General features: G+C 38.2%; 2 protein-coding genes across 5 annotated transcripts in view; both read right to left on the bottom strand.

The window, feature by feature from the left end:
• Positions 1-361: 361 nt before the first annotated feature.
• vps25 (vacuolar protein sorting 25 homolog) lies at positions 362-10,653 on the bottom strand. The gene is made up of 6 exons (XM_003453377.3): positions 10,509-10,653; positions 7,099-7,244; positions 6,602-6,655; positions 6,413-6,501; positions 2,689-2,764; positions 362-1,198 (listed from the first exon to the last, which is right to left on the bottom strand). The coding sequence occupies exons 1-6, from the start codon at positions 10,553-10,555 to the stop codon at positions 1,086-1,088; spliced, it is 525 nt and encodes a 174-aa protein (XP_003453425.1). The 5' UTR covers positions 10,556-10,653; the 3' UTR covers positions 362-1,085.
• A 602-nt stretch (positions 10,654-11,255) lies between these two features.
• Positions 11,256-16,921, bottom strand: part of LOC100693461 (rho GTPase-activating protein 27) — a 31,465-nt gene continuing 25,799 nt past the window's right edge. For all 4 annotated transcript variants that reach the window (XM_025909840.1, XM_005458158.4, XM_025909842.1 and 1 more), the window contains 8 exons: positions 15,376-15,474; positions 14,204-14,303; positions 13,903-14,040; positions 13,362-13,460; positions 13,183-13,260; positions 12,901-13,032; positions 12,684-12,789; positions 11,256-12,557 (listed from right to left, as the gene is read on the bottom strand). In XM_025909840.1, the coding sequence (XP_025765625.1) occupies positions 12,386-12,557; positions 12,684-12,789; positions 12,901-13,032; positions 13,183-13,260; positions 13,362-13,460; positions 13,903-14,040; positions 14,204-14,303; positions 15,376-15,474 (924 nt within the window). In that variant the 3' untranslated portion in view covers positions 11,256-12,385. The remainder of the gene's footprint in view (positions 12,558-12,683; positions 12,790-12,900; positions 13,033-13,182; positions 13,261-13,361; positions 13,461-13,902; positions 14,041-14,203; positions 14,304-15,375; positions 15,475-16,921) is intronic.

Here is a 16,921-nt window from a genome sequence, read left to right as displayed (position 1 = left end):
AAGGTGGAGGATGCGCACCCGAGCCTGGCCTACAGGGGGGGCTGCTGCTCGTGAAACAGGACACCATTATCAGCCAAGGCCAAACTGGGCCCCACCTGCCCCACAAGAGAACATACAAGGTTTTATCCACAAACACACGTACAATTCTCTGGAGCTGTATCATCCCTCCACAGGCGGGACACACAGCACATGATGTCAGTATGCAGTCCTTTAATACAGCTGCAGCAAGGAGATCATAACATCATCATTGCTGCAGTTTCAGTCTGCACGTCCGCATACTGCAAAGCTTCTGAAGTCCTCACTTGTGTTTTTCACACAACAAAACGTCGATGCACGTGAAAGAAAGGAAATAGCCAGAAAATTTAACAAATTTCTAATTTATTTCCTACAGGATATGAAAAAGAAGTTGAATATAGACAGAGATAAAGATAACAGGAGCATCACAGTAGCTACTGCACAATAATAGGATGACAGCAATCTGTACATGAAGTCCACTATTATTACACGCAGCTGAGTCAAGCCAAGACTGGCTCAAGTGTCTGTTGTGTTCCTCTTCTGGAAGCATTTACTCTCAAAATAAAAAGTCCCTCTGGTGTTGCGTTCTGGGATTTCTTGGTATGTCTGGTTGGAACAGAGGAGCCGAGCAAAGATCCACAGCTATTTTTACAGAGTAAATTTGTTAAGAGAGAAAAATGTGAATAAAAGTAGATGCATTTACAATAATAAAGAAGGAGTAAAGTTAAAGCAGGCAGGGAAAGACATTTCCCTAAAGTACTCACACATGACAGTATTTAGTCCCCTGATATTCATTGCATGTTTAAATGGCAACAAATGCCACCTGTGACGACTTTACAAGTAGCATGACCTCAAATGCCCCCCCAAACACTTAGAAATGATATTGGTTCTCTTCCAGTAAGAGAAGGCTTTGAATCAAAAGGCAACAACAATTAGAGGACCAGCATCCACTGGGCTCGGTATTGAGGTGCACCTTATGTAGCCTTAAATGGCTAAATCTTAATAAAAATTTGTCTGTAAAGTACAGTATGAGGGCTCCCAGACAGAGGGTGTGTGATTCCAGCACAGTTTTAGAAGAACTTGACGCCTTTTCCATCGTCCATGGTGAAGAGCTCGGCTTTGCCTTCTGTCTGTAAAGCCTGCAGCGAGCGAAGCAGCATCCAGTCCTCCAGACCGTGGAACTCTGGAGAAAAAGGATTACAAGCTATAAGAAAATCAAATAAACTAATCAATGAGTCAAAACACTGATCACTCAAATATGAGGTGAATAACAACTATTATCTCATAACAAAACTGCATTTCAAGCCTGGAAATATACTGCCTAAGAGAGCAAGGGAACACTTGGTTAATGTGTTGGATCTGGGAAAAACACAGGTGTAAATATCTGAGTGATTCTCACAAAAGCCAAATTATTTAGGTCACTAAATAACGAGGAGGGCTTATGGGGTGTTCTCAATTAGCAGCAGAGGACTGAGTACCACAGGGCAACTTCAGAGTCCACGCCTTAGGGGATCAGAGCCAATTTCAAGCCTGCTGCTTGGAGGACCAGCCGCATAGTTTTATATGATAAGTGTTGACTCTTTGCAGCGATGCCAGATGGGACATAGGGTGGGATCACCAGTTTATAATAAGGCTCACACACAGTGACAGTTAACCTAATGTGCATGTTTTGGACTGTAAGGGCAGAGCCCAGAATACCTGGAAAGAACCCACAGAGGCACAGGGCAAACATTTAAACTCTGTACAGAAAGTGGAATTCGAATCCAGAATTCACCGCTTGCTGTGAGCATTAATCGCTGTGCCACCCTACGAGTTCATTTCAAGTGAAGAGATTTAAGAAGTGGAGTTTTCCTTAGTTTCTGTCTCATATATACTGTTACAAGTTCCAAATAAGTCAAAAGCTCAGGCTTCAGGGCTGCTCCAAACACATTTTTCACTACTCTTGGCTATGTATGACACTTGATACTTCAGTCAGTCCATGAACTGAAGGCCCCATCAAGGTTCGGTATTTGGTAAATAAGGATTATTTTCAAGCTGTGAATCATGCAAATCTGGTCTAGTGGAGGCCAAGATTAAACATATGTAGCTGGAAGTAAGTATAATAGGTTCCCTGTAGGGTTAGGGTGTGCTATACACGAAAACAAGTAAGAAATGGGGAGGTATAAACATCCGAGCCCCTCTGACAAGAGCCAAATTATTAAGGAACAGCAATCTCTGACACAGCAAGACCTTTTGGCTCCCAGTCAGGGGCAAAAGGTTTCGATACCACAGGGTCTCTTTCAAGTCCATGCCTTGGCAGGTCAGGGATGTTTTTAAGCACTTTAAAGGATCAGCAGTATATTAAGCAGATATCTTCATAATGTTTTGGGTCAATGTGTGCAGCACATTTCATTAGCATTACATTTGTTAACATTACATGGTGCTTTATGTGCAAAAACAAAGATGAAAGAAGCAATTTGGGACTACAGCTAGGTGAAATCATGCAGAAACAGGAAACAGAGTAAACAACACAAATCAAACAGTTAAAACAAACTAGAACTGGAAACCTATTGTACAGCCAGCATTAATAAAAGCCTTTCTCACCACTGTGTTATGTAATAATTGTTTACTTTAATGCGAGCTGGGTTTTATGGGTGCTTTCTCCCTGTGGAAAACTTTAAAACGGTGCCATACCTTCACCTTCTGTCTCATCACCATTGGACAGCTCATAAAGTGTAAACACAGAGTTGACCATACCGGTTTTGGAAACCTAAAATGTCGGAAAAAGATATAATGGTTACATTTACAGATGCTTTAAGGTGACAGTCAGAGAATAATTTTCTTTATTTAAAAAAAAAAAAGAAAAAAAGGCAGCTTTTAAAGAAAACCCCCCCCGATTTATTCAAGATGATGAAATTGTGGATAAAAATAAATAAAACTATTCCCAAAGTATTTTTATTTATTTAATAAAATATTGATGTTTGGTGCTCCTGTATTGATACAATATTGCCATGCAAAATATCGCGATACTATGCTGTATTGATTTTTTCCCCCCGTCCCAACTACTTAGCACTCAATTGTCCAGTTACTTTCAAGGCTGTGAAAATGAGGGACTGTGCATAAAAATGCCTTTAATAACCAAACACTTAGTGTCAGAATTCTGTTAAAACCTTTGATTTACAGCTTTAGGTCTGTATTTCAGTTTTTTCACTTAAAATCCACTGTGGTGGATTATTTATGAACCTAACTGTATTTTCAGACTTTTCTAGCTTGTCTGTAGCTTTAGGGCCAATCCTGTTTAATATCGCTGAAGGCTATAATTTTGACCCTCCCCTCATGACCCAGCAGTAAAGAATGAATGCGCAAACAATACTTGTTAATACAACAAATCACTGATTGTTTCCATGGGATTTGTTGGCAAAATATAGAATATTTACAGACATATGCTTTTGACACTGAAAATATAAACATGTTCAAACCCATTTCACCCCTTTTCAATTACCACAACCCCAGTGTACAATCTAGAACAATTTTCACACATTTCCACACAAAATCAGACTGGTGCAAGTGCCATAGAGCTGGAACCAGCCCAGCACCACAAACTTTCTGGTCCAAAAGTTGAAACCACTCGCTTAGGTTACTAATGTAGAAGCTAAAGCAAGAAATTCACAAACAACTAGCAGATGCAGGCCACAGATTCTGTCCACCATGATTTTGTCCACCTACAGAAATTATCCCAACATCTGCTGTTAATAATCAGTTCTAACCTGTCTAAAAGTGGGCTGCTTCTCAAAAAGTCAGCAGTGGCTCTGCACTTGTGCCAGCGCAGGCTCCTCAATGGAAAAAAGACTTCTTTTTTTTTTTAAAGCACAAGGAGCAAAGAGCAAAGAGAGCCCAAGTGGTAGGTGAACACAACACTGGCCTTCTCCTAATGTCGCAGGTAACAACTACATTATGTGTGCAGAAGTACAAGGTGTACAAAACAGCACAGCAGTCGTGTTTAAATTGTTTACACAACTACAGCGGTTGTGACGTACACCCACAGCCCTGAAGATGTGCTCCATTAACCTTCACCAACACCATCTGTGTGCCTGTGTGCGAATCTCTATCATGAACAGCACAAGACAGAACACGGCACATCTGTAAATGGCATCAAAACACACTAGATCATTTTTATTACATGATAATTTTTCCCCCCCTACAGACATGTAGCTGATAGCCTTCCCAGACTTACTAGAAGAATGGAAAGATGGAAAAAAACTATACCCATTTGGATTTTTGTGGGTACTAATTTGGGACTTTGACCACAAGTCTTATTCTATTTTATTATAATTTCTTAATTTGCCACATGAAGTGGTAAACAGTCTTATAACCTGAACGTACAATTAAAAAAAAAATCATAAAGCAGAAAGTGAATTAAACTGACTTAAAGTTGGAGAAGGTGAAACAGATGTTTTTTAAAGCTGCCATTTCTTCTAAATGCATTGCATGCAGTCAATCATTAAGTTTCTGTTTTGAAGAGAGAACAGACAGAAAGGAGCAATCGTTGTTCAAAATCTGGGTTCAGAACAGGCAGAGTGTGGGGTCCAGTTTTTACAAGAACTGCAACCAAACAAAATGATTTAAGTAATTTGTCAGGCTAAAGGCAATAAACAGATAAAATGATATAAATGTATAAACAAAAGTATAGTGTACCTGATCAGCTATTTTTATGAGAGTTATAGACTACCTGAAGGATGAGAAGTTAAAACTTTCTGGCCCCTTACTTTGAAGACTTGTTTGGTTAAGGCTTGGTTTTAATTCAGTTTGATTTTTTTATTAGTCCTTTATTTATCCAGGTAAAAATCTCATTGAGATTAAAATTCTCATTTCCAAGAGAGACCTGGCATCATGGCAACAAAAGTACCACATAAGTACATAACATTTAAAACAAATACAATATCCCATACAAACATGAAAAATATAAAATAACAGATCAAGAGCGACATTAAAAACAATCACACTGAGTAAAAAAGTAATTCTTTCATTCCTTTAAGATGGAATTAAACTCCCACAGGGTAACCAATTCTAATAATTTCAGTTCCTTCTGCTGATTATTCTAGGAAACAGGGGCAGCATATTTAAAAGCCTTTTTTCCTAATTCTGTTCTGATTTTTGGGACAATCAATTGTATGATATTGTGAGAATGAGAGTTGATATTCTAAAAATAAAGTTCAGAAAAGTCTTCAGATCTTCATTTTTCAGTTTAAAGTTTAATTATATAGCATCAACTCACAAGAAGAATCTTTTTAAAGTGTTTTATATTACAAATACTCAAGGGAAAACCCCAATAATCAGACGGTCATAGTTTTAGAGTTAAAGATAGAAAAAGGTTTAAGGATTTTGTTGGTTGGGGATGCAGTAATATGACCTTGTAAAAACAGCTAAATTTACATGTTTCTATATCTATGTGTGCTAATCACTCTAAACAGAGTGAAGCAGGGATAAACAGTGAAGCCAGTGTGGCCTTAAACATGCATTTTTGCTAATGATCAACAGAGGGCAGTAAAAAGAGTTCAAGTTGTATAAAAGTCTACAGGAGAACAAGTGTTGGTTGTTTCTGCTCTGTGACTCAGTAAACACTTTCCTAATGAGTTTTTGGGCTTAGTCACTTCTTTCAGACCATCTTAATAAAAACCTCAAGCTTATTTTATAAATTACAGACGTTCTTAGAGTCGGAAAGGAGGAGTACCCAGGTTATCCCCATTTACTAACATCTTACCCATCACTGCTCATTCATCATATCTAGTTTTAAAACATCAGGAAAAAAAAAAAGCACAAAACCTTAATAAACCAATGGATGACATAATGGTGAATACATCCACCTTTTATATCGTCTATGCAATCAGACTGCAGTCACTGCAGGGAAAACGCTGGTAAAAACAACAACTTTCAGCCAAAACATGAGAACTGCTCATCAAAACAGCATGAAAGCCAGAAGTGCACTTACTCAGGTCCCTAGCAAGACACTTGCTGAGTTCAACAGGGATTAAATAAAGAGTTGAGGTGACAGATAAAGAACATGCACCGATTTCTTGCTTTTTTCATGAGATTTTAAGTACATGATGCTTTGTTTGTTATAATCTGTCCCTTAATGCTGCTGTTCTGCTGCCACAGTGATAGTGATTCTGTCTGATGTCTGTGTGCTGGTTACATAAGCATAGATAAGATACATGAGCTTGTCTTTCCCTTTTTTAGTTTATATTATAGTGTAGATATTAATGGTTTTATATTGTGATTATCACAACATTGCAATAATGAACAATATTGTGAGGTTGAAATAAACCTCATCCTTTTATCAGCTGCATGAGTGTGCAAAAAAAAAGAAAAAAAAAAAAGAACAGTTTGTGGCAGCATGTGTTGTAATTTGATGACTCACCCACTGATATATTAACTTGCCCCATTCCTCTGGTCTTCTCCACATGACTAAACACCGAGACTTGTTTTTGTCCAACCACTCGAGGTTGCCTGAAGACAACAAGAACGTTTTTCACTTATCAGCATTACATAATAAGATAATTTTTCTTATCATGACACTATGCTGGCAGGTAAAGACAATAAAATTCACCTTTTTTCCTCAGTTCCTCAAACACAACTTGAATTGCTTCCATTGACAGTTTTCCTGGGATTCAGTTAAGGCTAATGTGCAATGGCACAATAAGTGTCTTCATGCCAGTTTTGTTTAAAATGCCTTATCTTGCCCTCAGCGCAGATTAGCTGGGAAATAAAATTCAGTGATCATGTTATGACCTCAGTCTCTGAAGACAGCTTTGTATCAGGTCCAAATCAAGAGGGAAACCTCAAAATAAATCAGTCAAGCAGAGAGAGAAAGGGGGAGGTGGCTCTGTCCTAAAAACTCCAGAAAAATCCTACAGTGACTGCAATGTGTGTCAAGATTAATATCTCTGAACTATAAACTCTTCACAAGAGATTTAGCAATTGTAATATATAAAAAAACAAAGGATTTAAACTAAAAACACAAACAAATATTTTTCAAAAAAACCCCCAAAACATTAAAATTGAACTCTCCTTCAAAAAGGAACCACAGGTTGACTTTCAGGATACGTTCTATCTTCTTGTTGTTGAACATGGGGCTTTCCTGAGCCTCCATGACATCCAGTGTGTAGAGCTTGTGATGTCGGCAGTAGGACAGAGCCAGTGAGCACCATGCCGCCAGCTGCTTCTGTCTCGTGTCAACATTGGGCTGTAGTCTGTCAGAAAAGAACACAAAGAGATTACTGCAAAGATTACCACAAATGCTTGGGCAAAATAAACTTAATGCACGTTAAAGACACAAACACATTTTTCCTTAACCATAAACAGTGTTAATCACATAGTCAAGCCTTTTTACGAATGCGGCGTGTCTAATTAAAGTCACAGTTCAAAGTCACATATACATTTGAAAATTTGCGATAACGATATAACTGACGATATAATTGACACTAGACAAAATACTTTACAACTCCACAACTTTATCAGTGCAAAAAACCTCATCAATGTATTTTCACTTAAACAAGCAGCTGTTTTTTATGTGCATTAAAGTTATGTAAAAATGTAACAGTGCAAATTCCTTGCTGACAGTTTAACCAAAAAGCATTTCCAGTGGAAATTGGCCGACATATCCTCAGCATAACCATGTATATTATCCACAAAACTTAAAAAGAGGTTATACACACACAATACGGTAATATTATGTTGAAGCACAGTCCGCACAGTTATCACTCTGCGAGGCTCCTGCCTACGATAGCCGTAATGCTCCGACAATCCATCAAGCAGTGCGGGTTCGTAGCTTAGCAAAGTCGTACTGAAACATCTGGCAGATAATCGTTTCGAGCTCAGTAAACACAACCAGAATTCATACATAAGGCACACAGGATTATAAGGGGCACTGTCGATTTTCAGAAAAATGAAAGGATCGATTTTAAGTGTGCTGTATTTTCCAAACAACACGGTAATAACGACGGCCCGCTAGCATGCGCTACCAAAAATAGTGCTTTGTTGTGTATCTGACGGACGAAAGCTAAACCAGTTCCACACCACTGAAGTTGCAGCATTTTTACAAACCAGTTCTGGTTCATCAGTTTCATTTAACGATCCACTTTCGCTCTTCTCATTCTGCGTCGCCGCCATGTGCGTATGTAAACATAGGCACTGCGCATGCGCGTTTTACCCATATTCTATCGCGATATTTCATTTTTCTATCGTTGCCCAAAATTACACCGGTATTACCGTGAACGGTATGATATAGCCCAGCCCTATCATCTAGTAAGCATTTAATGTTTTATCATGAATAATTCTTTACTTTTCTTCATTGGTTCCAGAATAAAAGATGTTTATTTAAAATCTTTCTCCTGAAGTCTTGACTCATCAGGCCCCATCATCAGTGTCCAACATACTGACCCCTTGTACAGTTTTACTGATCTCCAAAAAAGCCATTTTAATTACTTTATATACTGCTGACTTAATCTATAACAATGTGGCATAATTTCTTAGTAGATTTAGATTTTAGATCATAAATCAACATCAGAAAAATATATATATTTAAGCTTTAAAATAAGTGTTAAGTAACTGCAATGCCCCTCTTCAGATTCCCCCTCTGCATGTTCTAGGTATTGCTGCTAAAAAGAGAGGTGGCTGCTTTCCAGGTACAGCAAAGTCTACAAGAAATCTGCCAAATTTAAAGATCTGGCAGTTTACCCACATAGAGACAGCTTTTATTTTAGCTTCTTTTTAATTTAGCTGTGCTACTGATGTGCAAAACAAACAGGGGGTATATGAGAGGTTCTAAAAACGACACTCTTCTTCACACTTAAACTATGCAAACAGGTGGTTTAATGATTTATTGATATTTTAGAGTGAAAACACTGGCTATAAGGAAAACTACTCATCAGCTTGGGTCCATTTCAGCCAGTTTGATTCACAGTCTTTGTGCCCACCCTGAGCCATCAGTCCATTGGTTACATTCAACTCTGATCATCTGTTACAGGCCTCATTGCATCATATCCTGCCAACAGAGCACCTTGCTCTGAGACTGCAGGGTTACTTGCAGTTCCTAGAGTTTGTAAAAGTATAATAGAAGACAGAGCCTTTAATTATCAGTATCGTCTCCTGTGCAAACATGCTCCTAGCTTGGGTTCAGAAAGCAGAAATGCTCTTGACTTTGGAAAATCAGGCTTAACATTTTCACATTAGGTAGGGATCAGGTGACCTTGGGCCATCTCTTAGTTACAGTGCTATACGTTCAGGGTGCTGGGGGAAATTCCTGTGATGCACTGGCCATGTCTTCTCCAATCTCTCCTGCAGTTTGTGTTTGGACCTTGTCTTGCTATGCTCCTGCTTTTCTCTCCTCTTTAGCCTGACCTGCCAACCCGTCACAGCAGATGGTTGCCCCTCCCTGAGGCAGGTTCTGTTGGAAGTCATTTCTTATTAAAAACGAATTCTTCCTTCCCAGTGTTGCCAATTGCTGCTTATAGGGAAGGAATGGATCACTGGGATTTTCTCTCCAATATTACACCATCATTACCTTATAATATAAAGTGCCTTGAGGTGATGATTGTTTTAAATTGGTGCTAGATCAATGTAACTGAAAAAACTCAATTGCCAGCCTATTTTGAGTCAGTAAAAGCCAGTAATATAGAATAAGCAGAAGACAGTAGATGGCCAGACTTCACGTAAAGATTTTGTATTGCAAGGACAGTGATTAAAATGAGAATCCAACATTTTGCCTGCTTTTGTATTCTTGTAGGCAGTAGCAATGTTTGGAAACATAATACAAACTTAATACAAAAGAGAAACTGCACCCATAGGCAGATATGTTAACACTCAACCTCTATCTTAAAATGCAACACTTCGCTCTTATCAAGTCTATACATATGTGCTGCTTTCCTAACATCTGTGATATTGTAAAGGGTTGAAAGTCATTTTTACATTTCATGTATAAAACCAGTCTTTTATTGCAATCCTACCCTATTTGACTGCCTAATAAAGAGACAATAGCAGCCCCTTTAAATGTCCCTTTCGGGAAGTTAGCAGTGGTTTACAGGGATTTCAGCACTGAGGTCTTCCTGGCTTTTATTACACCGAAACGTGCAACTCTTTAGGTGATAACTAGGTGGAGTTCTCGCTATCTGGCAGCTCATCCCATTAAATAAGCTCTCTGGAGATAACAGTTGAAATCCCAAAATTCAAACACACGACGATAAACTGTTTGCCTGTTAATGTTTTAATATAGCCCCCTCTAGTCTAGCCTTAACGACCCACTGAGACAGACCGAGAAAGACTTTAAATAAACTTCAGAAAGCCAGTGAGTGAAAATTCACTTCCCTAGCAATCTGTTTCGTTTGGCTAGCTGGCGTGCTAACATGATGCTAGCTCGAAAATCAGCGCTCACCGACTCATAGATGAATAAACACTGAAAACTGAGTTACGTGTTCACATGCTCTGCTCTGAAAAAGACTCAGAAACATCTGACTCACGTGAAAAACGGTGGAAAATTATACTGCCACGGCCACTCAAAACTCATTGCAGTGGATATGTTGGGTGCTCACAGCTGACAGCTCCCGGAAACGCGTCCAACCTCCCAAATGGTCCGACTCATAAACTTCCGATTTGGGGGATCGCAAGATGCCTTAAAATTGATTTTTTTCTCTAACTTTTTTTTTGTTTTCGTTGTTGTTGTTTGTACGTAGACCACAGTATTTACAAAAATGTCAGCTTTATGATTTTTTTTAAATGTATTTTGTAGATTAAATTAAAGACCCGTACCCGTGTTAAATATTGAATATTTAAGTTACACCTTTTGGCATTTATAAAGCCTTTTGTAAAATAAGCATTTTATTTCCTCAGCCTCTTCAGCACGTGTAATCAGAATTTGTTAAAGTGCAATTGTACAATATTTGTGCAACCATTTGCTTTGACGATAAAATATTTGAAGAACAGTTAAAAGTGAATCATGACGCAATCCTTTTTATTCAACAAATGTCAAATTTTTTAACATGCCGAATATTAATTTAACATAAAGTGTTTTTCACTTTAGATTAATATTTAGTTAATATTTTCATAAAATGATAAGATAACTAAAAAAAAACCATACAAACATATAAATATATCAAGTCTGAGGCTTGAACTTTTGAATAACATGGTTTACTTGTATATATGTTGACCCCATTATTTGAAACCTTGGAGATTATTATTTATGAGAACATCCACAATTATAAAAAATATACATGACAAGTGTAACAGGCCAGCTTTAATGAAAAAACTCAGTTGAACAAATTCTTAAATGTATTTCTCCCATTTATAGCTTATAAACACATGATTGCAAGAAGCAAACATACACAGATAAACCTTTTTTTAACAAAGTTATTTTATTATGGAATAACTTGTGCATTTTCACCAACTTGAAGCATAAATATGCCATCTATTTCTATTTACATGTCATAAAACTCTTCTACAATCCACGTTTCTGTTCTGAATTTCAAACTGTTGCTACTTTATATCTTTGTGCTGTTATTATACAATTTCTTCAAGTACAGCATGATTGAAAAATGATGTTTTCAGTGGAAAATAATCTACAAGTTGCACAAGTACTCTATGTCACCATCATCTACTTCATAGCAAGAAGTATTAATATTTTTTTTACACATTTCTATATTACAATAAAATTCCTGGGTAAAAATGAGGCTGAAAAAAAGAAGAAACAATATTAGCATAGAATCTCAGATATTGCCATGAGTGATAAACTGTAAATTACTAAAAATAAAGATAAAAGCAATAAAAGAAAATTTGCTAAAGAGAGAGAATTAATGCATTTCTCCAAGTTTGACCTATTGGTTCTATTGTCACTGAGATTTAGATAAACCAAAACAAAAAAAAGCAATAAAATAAAATCTCCAAAAAGTGACTTGTGAGATTTAGACACCTAGAGTTCCAGGGAGGGAGAGCAATTTGATACAGTCTTTATTTCACACACACACACACACACAAAACAAGCTCAGTGGCTTTGAAACGGTAAACCAAACAACACCTGTCAACACCCATGTAGCTCGACTTCCTCTCCTGCAATACTGCCAAAGAAGGGTCTAACGGTGTAAGCTGCACACGACAGAGAAAATCCAGATAAAACAGTGGTTAAAAATGCTTCAAATATCCTCAGCAAGGAGCACGTGAAGATCCCTTTCCTAGTCTGAATAAACTTGAAGACCCCTTTCACATATTTTACAGAAGGAGGTTAACTTTCCAGGTTCGCACACTGAAGCTGCTGATGTGCAAATGCAAAGGTAAATCTATCTCTTTAAAAAACTTGAGCACATTTACATGTTGGCCCAGGTCTGTACTGCAGGCTTGTTACTGTTTATTGGAAGAGATAGTCGTATTCGTTCAGGACAAACTCCACTATCTGGTTCTGGAAGACCATGTGCATCGCGATATTCCCCGACTCCATCTCTGGCCGAAGCAGCGTTGGGCCGAACACAATTGCCACATTCTGTACAGTCATACGATTATCCTGCCCATATTCAATAACCCTGTGAAAGAAATTCAATAATTATGAAAAGTCTCTCAATTTCAATATGAAAGTAAGTACAGTAAGCAAAATAAATAAATAAATAAAAGATAAAATGCAGAGGACAGAAAGGTAAACTGTCACAAACCTGTGTAAATGCCCGAATAGTAGCTTCATGGTGTCGTGATTTGGATCAGGAAGTGAGTGGATCAAGTCATACATGCGATCCCGTTTTGTGTTGTAATCACCAATTCCTAGAAATACATAACAATTGTTAATGATCAGTGGCAACACTCACTGCAATTTCATCTGTAAAATTGATGGTATAGTGCTTAGAATTAGGCTTATTGTTAAAAAATGCTCACTGATGGCTGAGATGAAGTTATTAAAGTGGCTGTATGGGAAAAGTGGCTCAGAAAGCTCTCGGAAAAATAACTTCAGCGCTCCGGTGATGACATGAACATCTTCCCACTGACCGTCCTCGAGGTCCAGTTCATCTGTTTAAACACAACAAATGCACATGCTGTTAAAACCCAGCAGGGGGCGCTGTTGTCTATAATGAGCCTATGGAATCAACACCACAGTATGTTCCCTGGACATGAGTTGACTAACTGAATTAATTAGTTTAACACATTAATTGATTTTACCGTGATCGGCCTTGAAGCGCAGTTTCTGAATGACAGCGAGGTTCCCACTGACTCTGTAGAGTCCATCAATATCCAGACCTAGAAATCAGCAAGTAAGCACCAGCGGGTTAGCTGCTTGGTCACGCACACAGGAAGATATACTTTGTAATTATTCCACTGTGATATAAATAAGGTGTTACCTCTCCTTTCCACTGCATGAATACATTTCTCTACAAAACTCGGTACAGTAGTCTTTTCATGTGCGCACAGTGTCGCAAGGTCACAACCAAAGACATTTTCTGCAAAGAATTAGAAGAGTTTGATTACTCACAATATCAGAACTGAATATTAAATATATTCATAACTCTTTAAGACATCTAGTAAGATGTAAGACATTTCCTTAGAATTTCTGTTCTTGGTCAAGCTGTTTTCTCTTCTTTTTGACCCACACAGATGGTTTATACTACTCATATTAATGGCAGTGCTTTAAGATCACACAAATTACATTGTATTTGTTTTGCCATTTTGCTGTCCATGCGCTAGAAATCAGCTCTAAACAGAAGTGAACTGAACTGAAAAGCAGGTAGGAAAATTCAAAGCAGCTCGTATTTAAATGCTGATATAAGCACAACATCAGTGCTCAGTGTTTGGGAGGCACAAAGACTGATTTTTCCCTCCTATTCAAATCAGCCAAAACCTGCAAATGACAACAAAGCTCTACATTTCCTCGTCTGAAATTACCTCTGATGTAGCCTTTTTCCTTGACCGTCTGCAACGTGGGACGCTTCATAAGGAACTTCATCAGTTTGGTTCGGACCTTCTTCTGTTCTGTTTCTGCTGCAGTGGTGGTTGCAGTTGTACTTGTAACACTTCCCCTCACTGAAGAGAGCAACGGCAGACATTTAAAAAGGATGGGAGGGCAGTTCACAAATGCCTTATATATCTAACTGAAACACAATCGTTATGCTGCTTGTGCCACAGTTAAAAGATAGTTAAAGATAATTAGCTTTTTTTTTGCTGAAGTAGAAGAAGCTGTACTTACATTTTCTCTTGTCTGCGGCACCTCCCACCTTCTCATCTGTGTTGGGGATCTTTTCATAAATGTCTGCATCCTCCTCCTCAGAATGATGTTCCTGGTACTCCTGGTAAACACAGACAATCAAAACATAATGAATCTTGATGTAGAGTTTTTCTAATTTAACTTTTTTAAAGAAACGTTCCATCTAGTGACCACATAGCGAAAAATAGAAATCTATTAGCTTCTTAACTAGGAAAAAATGTGAGACAATTGTGTGTTTTCTAATTCTGTGGTTTTCCACACATTAAATAAACTAGATATTAGTTTTAATTGATTTTTGTTTTAAGCCAGAGTTACGCTAGTAGTCTAGAGCCAAAGTGCTATGCTAGAGAACCAAAGAGCCAAAGAACTTCCAGCTCCCGCTCTCTGGACATCCGGCTTTGTAGGGGTCGCTTGCAAGATTGTCCAGAATGGATAGCACCCCTTTGGAGGTATAGCCCAAAATTCAGTCCCATAAAATTATGTATGCTTTTCCAGTGTATTCATCTGTGCTAATCCAAAAGCATGAAGCTCAGATGTTGAATATCCAAATATAGCACTTACACAAAACTTCATGGGCAAATAAGCTAATTTTTAAGGCTTCATTTGAGCTGAAACATGAGTACATTTGTTGACACGGCAAAAATAAAGTTTTTCCTTAAACTTTGAGCAAGTTCTACCTGTTTACCTTTGGGTATTTAACACTCTAATTACTAGGGATATCACAGCATTGTGAAGCATTTTATTTGACTTCAGGCATGAAGCAGCAGCAGCAGCGGAGAACTGCCTCCTGACAGCATCACCGTCAACCACAACAACCAGAAGTTTCTGTTGTGATCTTCTAAAGTCTAGTTACTGTTGGGTGCCATTAAGCTTTTGTGGTCAAAATCTGGTTCCCTGTAAGTGTTGATTTATGCCATTTATTGATACAAACTTTAAGAAACTTGAAGAAATATGAGGAGTTTTTTTGTCTAGGAGCTGAACTGGAGTGAATATCTGTACAATGTTATTAACAGGAAGTGGAACAGATCAACTTTTATAAACAGACACAAATTTAATATTTTCATATAAGAAAAAAATAGAAGACAAATAAGCTATTAAACAATTTTAATGCAGCCTAATTTTGATTATTCTGTAAAAGCAGTTTAAAGACTTACAAGTTGCCTTATGGTGTCCACTAAGACTTTATGCCAGTCAGTGATGATGCTTTCGGTATCATATTGCAACAGAAACTCCACACCATTCTTTCCTTTTAACTGAAATGCAGAAAAATCACAGATTAAAAAGAATTTATATATTTTTTATTTTTGCAAGCACAAATCCAAACATATGATGTGACTAATAAATCGCTGCTAGATTATTTATAGAAGAGCTCCTGTTACTGACTGAACTCGCAACACTTTTTTCATAGAGGAAGTGAGTGAGATCTTATTTTAGCTGTGCATTTATGGAACCAGCTCTGCTAAAGCACGAACACACCCACATACACAAAAAACATTAAATGGCACACAGAGAGACGTCCCGCCCATATTGAAAATGAAAACAATTCACTGCTCTCTTGAACAATAAGAGCTGTAAGGCCTTGAAGAACTGAAAGACGAATGAATCTACACAGCTCCTTTTTTTTCAGGAGGAAGAATGCAGCAACTTGTGTGGCAAATAAAAGCTACATGTAACATTATTATGTTTGCAAGTTAGAAAACTACAGAACCCAGCTAATACATACAATATATGGGCAAAAGTGGGGCACCTACACTTTACACCTACAGGAGCCGCTCGGCTGTGGAAGCCCGTGACATGACACTCCTGGCGCAGTTTTCGTGCTGATTTTAGTGCCCGAGGAGGTGTGGAAATGTTTATTGACTGAGTCAGCAGAGTGCTGGCAACTTTGACGCATTGTATGCCTGAGCACCTCTGCCCTGTTACTTCACATGATCTGCCACTCCATGGCTGAGTTGCTGTGGTTCCCGAGTGCTTAACAGTTGATCGTGGAATTTCATAAACTGACTTGTTGCAATGGTGGCCTCCTACTACAGTACCATGCTCGAAATCTGTGAACTCTTTAGAGTGAAGCACTCCTTGGCTCGCTGCTTGATTTTATACAACTCTGGCAAAGGCACTGAAAACGCCTGAATTCAAAGATTAACCCTTTAAAGCACAGGTGTCGAACGCCAGGCCTCGAGGGCCGGTGTCCTGCAGGTTTTAGATGTGTCCTTGATCCAACACAGCTAATTCAAATGGCTAAATGACCTCCTCAACATGTCTTGAAGTTCTCCAGAGGCCTGTTAATGAACTAATCATTTGATTCAGGTGTGTTGACCCAGGGTGAGATCTAAAACCTGCAGGACACAGGCACTCGAGGCCTGGAGTAGCCCACCCCTGCTTTAAACCCTAACCCGTCGCCGGATTTAGGGTTTAAAGCAGGAGTTTTTTAATTGGAGTGCAGCCCAATACTTTTTTCCCCCATACATTGTAGCTAATATTACTTCTATAACTGCTAGCTGCTAAAATGATCTTTTAAGGAAGTGAATTTTAATTTATTTAGCCAGCTTTTAATGCATTTGCTTAGTGTTTCGGAACTCAGTTGCATAGTTCGAGGTCAATTGTCTTCCCCTCCAGTGGGCATGATTTTCAGCGTGACATGTGGGGCACTGACTGCTCTCCTCTTTTCTCTGTTTTTCTGTTCTCTGACATCCTGCCTGT

This window comes from Oreochromis niloticus, linkage group LG8, assembly GCF_001858045.2.
Source record: "Oreochromis niloticus isolate F11D_XX linkage group LG8, O_niloticus_UMD_NMBU, whole genome shotgun sequence".
NCBI classification, from domain to species: domain Eukaryota; kingdom Metazoa; phylum Chordata; class Actinopteri; order Cichliformes; family Cichlidae; genus Oreochromis; species Oreochromis niloticus.
The sequence above is the reverse complement of the archived record's forward strand: the minus strand, read 5'-3'. Positions and strand labels throughout refer to the sequence as shown.

Coding starts and splice junctions, on each gene's coding strand:
- vps25 (XM_003453377.3), bottom strand. CDS start 10,555: ATGAGTTTTGAGTGGCCGTGGCAGTATAATTTTCCACCGTTTTTCAC. Junction 6,656..7,098: donor CAACAACAAGAAGATAGAAC/GTATCCTGAAAG, acceptor ACTGAATCCCAG/GAAAACTGTCAATGGAAGCA. Junction 6,502..6,601: donor TGAGGAACTGAGGAAAAAAG/GTGAATTTTATT, acceptor TGTTGTCTTCAG/GCAACCTCGAGTGGTTGGAC.